Source organism: Poecilia mexicana, unplaced genomic scaffold, assembly GCF_051168715.1.
Source record: "Poecilia mexicana isolate PSO_F unplaced genomic scaffold, ASM5116871v1 scaffold_10, whole genome shotgun sequence".
NCBI lineage: Eukaryota > Metazoa > Chordata > Actinopteri > Cyprinodontiformes > Poeciliidae > Poecilia > Poecilia mexicana.
The window spans coordinates 7,218,224-7,230,377 of record NW_028263379.1 but is presented as its reverse complement, the minus strand read 5'-3'; the positions used below and the strand labels follow the sequence as shown (position 1 = coordinate 7,230,377).

General features: G+C 37.4%; 1 protein-coding gene across 7 annotated transcripts in view; it reads left to right on the top strand.

Annotated features, from left to right (window-relative positions):
• Positions 1-12,154, top strand: part of LOC106903358 (LIM and calponin homology domains-containing protein 1) — a 69,231-nt gene that overhangs the window by 23,171 nt on the left and 33,906 nt on the right. For all 7 annotated transcript variants that reach the window (XM_088009378.1, XM_088009379.1, XM_088009380.1 and 4 more), the window contains exons 2-4: positions 139-209; positions 4,067-4,136; positions 9,948-10,054. In XM_088009378.1, the coding sequence (XP_087865504.1) occupies positions 139-209; positions 4,067-4,136; positions 9,948-10,054 (248 nt within the window). The remainder of the gene's footprint in view (positions 1-138; positions 210-4,066; positions 4,137-9,947; positions 10,055-12,154) is intronic.

Here is a 12,154-nt window from a genome sequence, read left to right as displayed (position 1 = left end):
TGAGGAGAAAAGTTGCAGCTCTTGTTTTGTTTTTTTCTGACAGGCCATGTGTCTAGTGTTCACACTGTGAACCTGGAATGATCTGCAGCCCTTTTGGTGTTATAATTGAGTGACTCACCACTGTTGTTCAATCTGTAGGCTGCGACTGGACGGTGCTTTGGTGACAAGGATTTCCGAGGAGGTTTGGAGAACGGGATTCTGCTGTGCGAGTAAGTTTTTCCTGCATTTGTTTAGCTCTGTATCTAAATATGCTAATTATGACTATTTCTTTTTGTCCTTTTTCTGTCTTCAACATATGTCAGTGAGAAACGTCTAGTTTAATTGTTAGCCATTTGTGGACCCCACCTTATCAATATATTTTTTAAATCTCTGCTATATTTTGTTTTCTCCTCATTTTATAAAAATGTGCATCCAGTTTTCAAAAAATGAGGCTAAATTGACTTTGAGTGGAGCTGTACAGTGTCACAGTTGTTGCCACTGTTTCCTTCCAGCAAGAAAGTCCTGAGTTTGAATCACAGGCTGGGGTCTTCTCCCTGTACATGCCTGAGCCCACTCTGGGTACTCCGGCTTCCCCCCACAGTTCAAAAACATGACTGTTAGTTTAGTTACTATGAATTACTTTGCAGAATTGCAGGAGGAGCTTAATTAACTTTCAAAGATAACTGACAATGGGGAAAACAATAACACTAATGCATGACTCTTCACTGCCCATTGACATCAGGTCACTGCAGCTACCTTCACACAACTTTTTTTTTATATGACTCATTGATTATTGAGCTTATAATGGGTTTTGTTTGTTTGTTTTTTATTGTGGTTCCAATTATTCATGTTCTTACAACATATACAGAAATGGTTGTAGGGTTCTAAAAGAAGGTGTAGGTTGTTTCTGAATTGACTTGGTTGGTCGCATCGGAGTACAGATATTGAAAACCAGTCACATGAAAATGTTTGCTCTTCAATGGCAAACATCTCTGTTTTTGTGGTGCTAGAGGTCGGCCCCAGCCTCCTGTTTTTTTTTTTTCTCACTAGTTCACAGAGAAGTAACCTGAGGCTTTAGAGTTTAAGACACTGGTACACAGTTATCTGGATGCTGCAGCTCAAGGACCCTCAAGTTTCACTTCCTCCTGGAGATTTACCAAAACAGCTAAGTTTGAAAGTTATGACTGAACTCATTTCAGTTCTTTTTACAATAGCTCCCAACTACACATCTGTCAGCAACACTGGTTCACCATGAAAAGGACATTAAACATTACAGTTGCTTTTTTGCATAAAGTTAATCTGATGTTTGTCTTTGAAAACTAATTAATTAAGCTATGATGTTGTTTTATAAATGTTGCAAAAATGCACAATTTTCCATATTGTTTTTAAAAATGTTGAACAGTGCAATAATGTTGTACTCCACATTTGCTCGATGTATTGTTTGGGTGACAGTTTTGAATGTTTGAAGTGTTGTTATCTGTGTTTATTGATGATGTAATTTTATGTTGAGGTGAATAAACACTGCTACGATTTCCAAATGCTTTTTGTAGATTCCAATACTTTATGTAATACGGAATCTGCCAGCATTGGTTTATTTGTGTATTTTTTTAAATGCATTTTTTAAATGGTTTTTTTATGACGCACATTTTTATCCCAAACAGTCTTTTTTGGAGTAGAGATATTGTTGTAATTATTATCAGCCAGTTTTCTTATCTACACACCTACACAGCATTCATAGAGTACAGAAACATCCTACGTCTACTGTTACTTCAAAATTATTTTTAGAAATGAACAAACCAGCAGGAAATCTGTAACTGGAGTAAGAACACGTTTTAGGCTAAGAGAATGAGAAGTAAATTACAGTTCCTATAAGAAGTATTCACCCATAGATGTTTTACACTTTTATTGCTTTTCAAATATATCTGTAACGAGATTTTACCTACTTGATCAAGTTTTCTGTACTAAAATACCCCTTTAATGTCAAAGTAAAACTGATTTCAAGAAAGTAGCTACAATTAAATGAAAATATTAATAAATGGTTGCATATTAATGCCCTTTTAAAGTCACTGACATAATTCAATAGAAGTTCAGGCAATTGGTGCTTATAGTCTCAGAATGAGTGGAATGGAGGTCAGCTGAGTGCAGTGATTATAGCATAAAGACACCAGAATCTGGAATGGCCCAGGTTTTATGTTTAGTACTTTTACTTATTTTGATATTAAAATTTTTTTATTTTATTTTATTTTTAGGTTAAGCCACCTCTCTCCTTCCCCCCTGTATTTCATTGCTTATGATTGATTTGTAAAAGAAATTAAAAGGGGAAAACATCCAGAGGATGCTATACAGGCACTGTATGGTACTGTTTCTCATATTGACTGCTGGAATGCCGTCGGCATCTCAGGTCCGCTGATACCTAATACTGTGTAACCAGGAGAGGGGTTTTCCCTTCACAAGGAAGGGTCATTACAGTGCTTCCTCTGATGAAAACAGACACAAAAGTTGAAATATAAGACAGGGAGGGAGAGCCGGAACTGTACAGCTGCTTCTTCATGGATACTAGGAATGTACTGTAGTTTGCCCCAGAGAAAAGATTGCTTCTCGTGTGATGAGAGATTGCAAAAAAAAAAAATATTACCTTCTGCATTTACGTCTCTGTGGTACAAAATATATGCTATCCACCATTGCACTTCCTACCACAGTGCAAAAGCATGACTGTTAGGTCTAAATCCCCACTTAGATATGAATCTGTGTGTGCATGGCTGTTTGTCCCGTGTGTGTTTGTGTTGCCCTGTGATGGACTGGTGACCTGTCCAGGGTGTAGCCCGTCTCTCGCCCGATCACAGCTGGATATAGATCAGGAACGCTGTAAGGATTAGCAGGTATACACCATGGAGGGATGGATGATGGACATAAACAAGTTGGTGTGTAATTGCAGCTTGAAAAGGAAATGAAACTGGATTTTTACATTATCACAAATGCAAACCTACTTAGACAGAACTGCCTAGCTATGATTTAAACATGGAGCCAAAGTTGCTATGGAATACTTCAGATGAATGCATGCTTGTGTTAGAATGGCCCAGTCAAAGTTAACCCTAAAATCTCACACTTGAGAAGTGAGCTATTTGACAAAGATTTGGTGAAAATGTTAATTTCAGAGATGTTCAAACCTAAACCTGTCAGATGTACCTGAAAGACTGTAACTGTGACTGGAGTGAAAGTTGGTTCACAAAGTCACCTTTCAGATTTGTGTTTGTAAAACATTCTCATAATCTATATATACTTTCCCTTCTGCTTCATAACTATTCTTCACTGTATGTTGGCCTTTTACATAAAATTCTGCTAAAATTTACAGGAAAAAGTTCAAGCAGAGTGAATATTTTTGCAAAGCATTATAACTGTACATGTACATTTTGTTCTGCTGTCTGACATTTGTTCTGTTAGAAAAGCTCAAGAAAACCCAACAGTCTTGTTATAATGCAACATTGGACACATTGGGTTTAAAACAACATTCTCTATCTTGATGTATGCCAGTATTTGTAATTATCAAACACCCTTGAATAGATTTAATTAACAAATTGTAATGTCTAGTATTCCTTTTTTATTTGGTAACTATCTGCAGTCTGAGCTCCTTTATGGAAGAAAATAACTGTATTTCCTCAAAACACTTTTGTCTAAGTTATGTCTGATTGTGAACATGTTGGAGTTTGAAATTATTTTGTGGCGTGGTAACCAAAGGGGATTAACGATATGTTCCCACTTAGGAACATCTGTACCTTTTTAAAACGTATGGCAGTAAGAGTTCAAATTTTACAACAGTTTTATGAGTTTGACCTTCTTAATCCACTCAGTTCAAAGGTTAAAGGGAGAAGCGCAGACCCAGTTCTCTGATTTAGGGCCTTTATCTTCATCAATCTTCAAGAAGGCACTATGAGGCCTTGAGGTTGTTTGCACAGACTCTTTGTTCTCAACATTTGAGCATTTAATCACAACTTGCTATCAGCTCCTGTTTCAAGTTGGGATTCTGCTTTTCTCTAAACTCACTTGAAGATCCTTATTGATTACTTTGTATTTTTGTTCTTTTCATGAGGTTACTGAGCTCCATTAGACCTGGCTTGGTAAAGAAAATTAACCGACTGCCAACACCAATAGCTGGCCTGGTAAGTTCTTCTCTTTTATATTCAAATTTACAGCCTGTCAGCATGAACTTAGAACAACCTCTGGGCATGCCTGCATGTTTCCCATACTTCTGGTAGCTATTTGTCATCTTTTTAATGTAAGCCCTCCTTTTCTGCTTCCGTTTCTTTAATATAATCTCCAGTAGTTGGTTGTCTAAAGGTAAGATTTTCTGTAACCTGTCATCATATTATATCATGTCAAGAACGTGCAAAATATATTTTGTGACTGGGTACAATGGTGAGATTTTAGGATTTGTATGGCTGTTTGGTACAATGGATTGAATAAAAGTCAACAAACCCCTGCCAAAATGTGAGGTTTTTGTAGTGTACAAAACTGAAACCAAAATGAATAATTTCAAAATGTGCTTTCTACTTCAGTGTCACATATATTTTGCATTATTCAACTGTAAATGCATGTGTGCATTTACACTGTAAATGCGTGAAAACCCTTTAATACTTTTTTGAAACAAATTTCGTTTATTTTCAGCTTCCAGTTTTTTTCAGAACATGCTGTACCTGCCAAAAGTTATGCATAATCTGATTAATCATAAATAAAATTGTTTTAATTTTCAACCTTTTATGTAAATCCGTTATTTACGTATTTTCATTAAATTTGAAAACGTACGAAAATTCTCAGCATTAGACATGCAAGAGCTGCACAGTATGTCACAAATTGAAAACAATTTTTCTGTAAACAATGATGTTAATGATGTTACCTGATGGACATATCTCTGTATTCACAGTATACAAATAGACATCAGTATTTTTCAAGAGAAACTAATTCAAACCTCTAGGTAACATGCAAACATAGTTTAAGCTCTCTGTGTCGTTTCATGCTGTGTTGTTGAAGGGCTGAGATTGAAAAATGATGCATGTTTGTCTACTTTTGAAGCATTGCAAAGTGAATCACTGGCTTCAAAAGGAGTTGCATCTTAAGCTACCAGGAGTGCAGTAAGCTTCAAATTACAAATACCTGCAGGTGAATGATGTCAGGCTCCGTCTGATGACAGAAAATACATCCAGTCATGCGTGACAGCAAATCCTCATTCAGAAAGTCCTTCACTAAATCAGATTATCAATAAACATCCTGTCTGCTAACAACCTGGATCAATACATCAGTTTGTAACAAGCTCTGTCTCCCAGTTTTACACTGTCTTTATGTAACCGGAATACCTTTTTCATTCTAGATCTGAGAGAAGTTTCTTTTTCAGAAATATGAATATTACATGATGTTGTCTGTGGTTGCTCTGGTTTCTCTGAGGAATTCTCAGTTTGAGTCTTTGAATGAGAGCTTGTGACTTGAAGAACATCTCAGCCCTGATAGTTTTCAGCTGAGTCTAGTCAAATACAGTGGAGTTCTTTCATTACGACCTATGACCTTGATTTGAATGAAGCAGCCATTCAAGACCGGCGCTCACAAATAAACCGAGACTAAGAAAGTTGATAGCATGGGAGCTCAACTCACACTTTATTCACTTTTAAATTCCTGCCTTTACTTTTAAAGAGATACCAAGGGTTGCTTTCAAGTAAATTGTAAGAGTTAGTTTTTACTAATCTGACCTCTAACCACAGTTCAGAATGGAGGATCTCATATCTAGCCTTAATTTCTTTCACTGAATCAAAAGACTCCAAAACATGATTTTAAACCATGGTAATCATGATTGTCTTCAGAATCAAGAGAAAAATAAATTATTTATTTTCCATGTAACATTTTTACTCTTTCAAATCAACATGGATCAAATTTGGACCACAACTCTTTACATTATTGCATTAGTATAAACAGATTTCTTCAGGTTTTGCCTCAGTATTTTAGTCAGGCTGAGGCCTGGAGTTTGATTGAACCTTTTGGTCCTTTCTTTTTTCAGCCCTTCACTTTCAATTTGCTAGAGTGTTTAAGATCATTGTCATACAGATGGTGCAATTGTTCCAAGATGCAGCAGTCAGATGGATCTTACATATGTCTTTATCCTATAAGACACGTGTATATGGAGGAGTTTTCTTTCGACTCAATGACTGCAAGGGAGGCCTTGTCCTTTGGCTGCAAACCTCAAGTATGCTTCTAGCTGTTACTATAAAGCATTTTTATTTTTTAGTTCTATTCTTTTCTTTTAGGAAAATGAGGCTTCTCCTTTCAGTCAGGCCATACTTGTTCAGTGTTTTTTTCTTATTATCCTGTCATAAAATTTTACAGTTAGCATGCTAACTCTGGCCTTTAGAGTTTGCCATGTAGGTACGTGATATGGAGGGTTCCCAGTTTGATATCAAGCTCAATTTTCTAGGCAAATGCAGATCAATGAACTGTAGCAATATATTGCAATATTGTTTTAATTCTTCCAAACACTAATTTCCAATGTGATTTTCAATATTATGGAGTAAGAAATGAAATATTGTCAATGAAGTTTGATCAAAACCTTTGCAACTCACATATAAGGGTTGTTGAATTTGTCAGGATTTAAAGTGAGGTATCGTAATTAGAAACTATTAGTTCTATGCTAAACCTTAATTTATTTTAGAACGTGGAGAATCATGGCTGAATCCAACATGTCCAGGGTGGGTGGATGGAGCTTCTTGTCTAAGTTGCTGCCAGCGAGTCTTTTCTGGATTTTCACATGCAGTACTTTATGATGCACTCTAGTCAGAAATGACTAAAATTAGAAAAAAAGAACAATCACTTATCAGTGCAGGAAATTTGGGTGTAGGTGTGCTTTGCAAGACAGTCCTTTATATTATTTTCATAGTGGGTGGGAGATTTTCTGCCTACCCAAGGAAGTGCAACACAGTTTGAATTAACTCTTAAATAACATTTAAAGTTATTCTGATCATTGTATTTTGTTAAATGCATCTTTTTTAAATATAATGTATCTGAAGCACAAATCACTGAAGCATAAAACAACATTACAAAGAAAACATCCAATCATTTACAGTAGTTGACTACACAATTACAAGACCAGAAAAACAGGAATTAACCATTACTAATTGGCCCAAAGGGACAATAAACAATCTACTGGAAAGACATGTTTACATAAGTAATTTGACATAAAAAGTAATGTTATAAGAACCCTACACCTTCAGGGGCTTTTTATGTCTGAACAATGGGTCCCTTTATTCTCTCCGAGTTTCATAATTCTGTTGCTTTTGCACACTTTTCTCCTTTGTCTTGGCTGTGATTATAGAGGTGAGAAACGCATAAACAAGGAGTTTGCTGTTATCTGCCCCATCATAATAAAACACAGCCCTCCCCCCTTCCTCTTCCTGTTTGGAGACTAATGGGAAAATGAGTCTCTGTGGGGTTTAGACAGTTTTGTAATTAGAACAACCACCTCATGGCTTTGGCAGTTTGACCTCTGTGACTGCAGTGGCTGTTTCCAGCCTACTATGAATTCTCTTGTGTTTTTCAGTGTAAATAGACATTTCAGCGAGGATCCCCTTCCAAGATAATGAGCAGTAATTCTCATTTTCAAAAAGCATTCCTTGCCAGTTATGCAGATCATTTAAAGCTGGCATTTTAACAATAATGATACAAATGGCAAGATCAGTTTTAAATTCCAGCTAATTTGATTTTTATTAAAAACGTGTGCTTCTTGGGGCGCAGTGGGTAGAGCGCGAGACCCATGTTCACAGGCCTCCTATCAATCTACTGTGAAATAAAGGTCAATAAGGCCAAAAATACCTATAAAAAATGTGCACTTCTTTAGTATCTTGAGATTATCTGTTTTTCAGAGTTTGCTGCGTGAAGATGAAGTTTTCTCTCACTTGGTTTTAAAATGTTTAACGTGTTTGAAACAATGCTTTTTTTTTTTCCTGACAAGCACTATTGGAATTGAGCATTGGATGCCTTGCTTTATTTTATCTTTTGTTTTGGAACAATTTCCTTTGTTTGCTTTATAAATTATATTTGATGCTTTAATTACGTTGGTTTGTTATCTTTTGAGAGAAGCCCATCTCATTGCCTGCCAGAAACAAACTTCTTGGTTCATCTGAAATTATTTTGCTTTCTGCCAGGCCTATAAATAATAATCTTAAATTATGTGGTGTGTCATTTTGCTATACAGGAAGTCTGACTTGGTTTCCATTATGTTACCATATTGTTTGAGTTCTGCTGATTTTTTTAAGGTTAATTATTTTTTTTTGACTGAAGTAACCAAAACTTTTTGTTGACCTTTGACATTACAGTCTTTCTACAAACATATTCAGCTGTCACTCATCTGTGTGGGTAAACGCCCAGTTTCCTGCCTCCTGTATTACAGAACACCCAGCTCACATAGGGGCCCATCATTTTTTGCAGTTTGGTGCTTTGTCACTTGATACTGTCTGATTTTGTTATTTCTACACCCAGTGACCCCTGGTATGTAGATCAGAGGTCATTGTTGATCTTACTTTCTGGCAGAGAATTTGTTCATGTTAAAAACTCCAAACTCCTTATTGAAAGTGGAATAAACTGAAGATTTATGTCAATATGTTAAAAAAACTTGCAAAGGGATATTTTCATAATGACTTAATGAATTTATTTATTTTGGTTACATTCGTCTGTCGTGCAAGGTAAGGAAAAGTTTAACAGCCTTATTCAACCAGCTGATTGACAGTGTGTGGCAACAGGTGGGGGAAGGGCACATGCACAACTCTACATGCAGCAGGAGAAAACTGGTTACTCCAACATTTCTGTGGCATCTGATTAAAAGGACTTGAAACCAACAGAGAAGGATGATGGATGTGCTGATACTCTAAAAAAATAATTTTGTATGCGGTGCAGTTGATCCCAGCGTTGGTGTTCCCTTTCTGAAGTTAAACTGGTTGAAGAAACTGCTGAGCCTTTTTGTGGAGAGATATGTGTGTGTATCAATCTGTGGGTGGGGTCCCCCCACCAGGAGAGCACAGATGGCCCCGTCCCAAAAACACAGGAAGCTGCAGGGTGGGTTTGGAGGCAATGTTTTGCTCCAAGTGCAAAAGGACCGTGAGAACAAGTGTTTTCCGTGCTGTGCTTATGTTTGCAGCCATGCAAGTGTAGAAAACTAAAACAAATATCCTTTTGCTCAAAGTTTTGCTGCAAATCCCAAAGGGTGCACTTTTTCATATATAACATGAATAACCTCATGTTGGATATAAATATGATCATATAAGAGGGAAATGGGGCTTAGGACAACCGAGGTGAAGAGGAAATGGTGACACCCTTAGAGGGAAAGAGAGGGAAGGGCTTCAGTTGTAGCCCTCTGAAAGAAGCACAAAGAGAGCTGGCAAGAGAGGGGGGGAGAACCTGGGAACATGAGAGAACTTGACTCAGGTTGCATCCAACAAAGACATTGTCAGAGCATACACAGGAGAAGAGCGAAGGACTGCAGCGATCGGGGCAGAGTGAAATCTAAGCAATGGAGGAAAGGAATGACCAATGAGAAAGGGGGGCATGATGACGGGTTATAAGGATGAAAATATTTTTCTCGGATCAGAAGCTGAAGAGTGAAAGTTGGTGGAATCTAAAAAAAGATGTTCACAACTTGGGCATATAACCTTTCATTCAACAGGTATTCATATTTTCATTCTAACCAGAGACGGGTGGCTTGTTTGGCTTAAAGATGCAGAAAACTTCAGATTTTTAACATAACTTTGATGTTAAACTTGTCTGGCTGGCCTGAAAGCTCAAAAAGCTTTTTCATGTATTTATGTACAGGAAATACTAATAATGACTCGATCACAGTCATGAGCTACTCTTGAATATTGCAGTTTATTGTTATTACTAAGACAGACTGGTTAATTGCATCCTTTTATTTTTGACCTGCCGTTTGTTTCCTTTCTGCACAGGACAACCTGAGTGTTTTTCTTCGAGGCTGTGAGGAGTTGGGACTTAAAGGCTCACAGCTGTTTGACCCAGGAGACCTGCAGGACACATCCACACGTCCTGCTGCCAGGTAAGACTCAAAGAAGAGGATTCTTAGAGAATCCCTGTCTCTAACTTTTTGGGGGGGCAAAATGAATTTATGAAGCTGGACATAGACAACAACATTGGTAGCCTACAGGCTACTTGTTAAGCTTGAGGTGCTGTATTGATATTAGCTAGTCATCCTTTAGCTAACTTTACCTGCATCCAACAGCTTTACTCCACTCAGTCGGTTAGCTTGGGGGAAAACTGTGAAAAGTTCTTTGCGTTTTGCAGGTTTGCTGCCATGATTCTAACACACCTGCGTAGCTCTGTACAGCAGCAGCAGGTCTCCTTCGCTGCCGCACGGTGTAAACCCAGCGCAAGCATTGTAGCGCTCATGTTGCGTTTAAAGGAGGCTTGGAAAAACAGGTTACGACACGTTAACAATGGATTAAACAGTTTTAACTGCTGATAAAAGTGACAGAGGACACAGATATGGGAAGTGTGGAAGCCTCTACTGTATCAAATTGACATAGGAATAACAGAGAGTTGGCCATTCTAAAGTAAAAACCCAGCGCATACAGTGTTCATGTTTTGTTTTTGTTTGTTTTTTTCATCCAGTCGGCTTTCCGCGCCCCCCCTGCAATGGCACGGTGCCCCCATAGGGGGCGCGCCCCACAGTTTGGGAACCTCTGAATTAGACTATGATTGAGCTTTTCAGCAACAATATTTGTTTCACATCAAATCATATGTGCAACAATGGATAAATATATGAAAAAAAATCTGTGATGCTGCGAGGGCGTTTGTCTTTCAAAGGCCTGGGAGCAATGGTAAAATGCAAGGCGTCATGGATCTCTGCAATACTGGAAGATTTTAAATAAACATCTGGTGGCCTCTGCCAGGAAACTCCAAATGAGGCATCACTGGATCTTCCAGCAGCATAAGGATCAAAACAGATGGCCAGTTCAACAATACGTGTTGTGCAAAGCTTAAACTGCAGAGATACAAATAATTCTTCCACCAGTGATTTTCATAACATAATTATTTTTTGTATAATAATTAATCTGTTTTAAATGCTTTTAAACTTTCGACTTTTAAATGCAACAAAACAATTTCATCTTAAATTTTCACACGTCTTTACCTGGGATGCCAACAAATGTGTCTGTTTCTTTAACAGGAAATGAGTTGAGATCATAGAATAAATGTTTGGATATGTCCTAATTGGCCAAACCTTTGATCTTTACCTCAAATGTCCTCTGATTCTGAGATGTGTGGTTACTGAGATGCTTTCAGGTTATGTTTGAAAATTTTTACAGAATCTCCAGAGGACTGTATGAACTCTGGGGTCAAATATTGACTGCAATTTTAAACTTCTGTCTCTAATCTAGCAAAAAAAAAAACGATGATGCATGTGCACAGTAGTTACTTTTGTACAAGTGTAAATAAAATTTCCACCTGGAAATTCTATGTCTTACTATAAACCAGTGGAAATGGCACCTCAGTTTCTTCTCATGTGTGACTTAAAGCTACAGACTTCCATTGTTCCTCAGTGTTGCAAAAAATATTAGTACGCTTGCATATAGTAGTTTTTTGGCTCTCCGTAGAAGAGTTAATGCGCTGAAGGTAAGATGGAAGCTCTCTATCATACTTTTTCATCCATTGGTGAATCTGTGTGAGTCTACTGAGGCACAAAACTCAGAAATTGCTGAAAGTCTAAACCTGCAGCTGGGAAGGGTGGCCTCTCTCAGATTTGTGAGATGTGGCATCCATGCTTGTTTGCAACCTCTCCATATTGTTTGTTACAGCCAAACTTACGGTCAGCATCTAATGAAATTATGCTTTGCGGAGCCTGGTTGATTCTCTCCAAACCAGTAATTTATATTTTCTTCTTTGTGTCATTTTAAAAGTTTGTGTGTTGTAAAACTCACACAAACTGGAATTTATCAGACAGGGTTGCTTCTCACAGAGGCAAACTTTATAACCACAAACTGTGGAATTATTTATGAGGAAAAATTCAATAATTCAGTTTTATCTTGAATTTTTTTTTAAAGCAACTAGAACTTTCTGACTTTGGATCTCTGCTGACTGCATTTTGTGCTCACACTCACTTGATTGCAGCAAAATCTGATTTTCCAGTATGGCGGTAAGC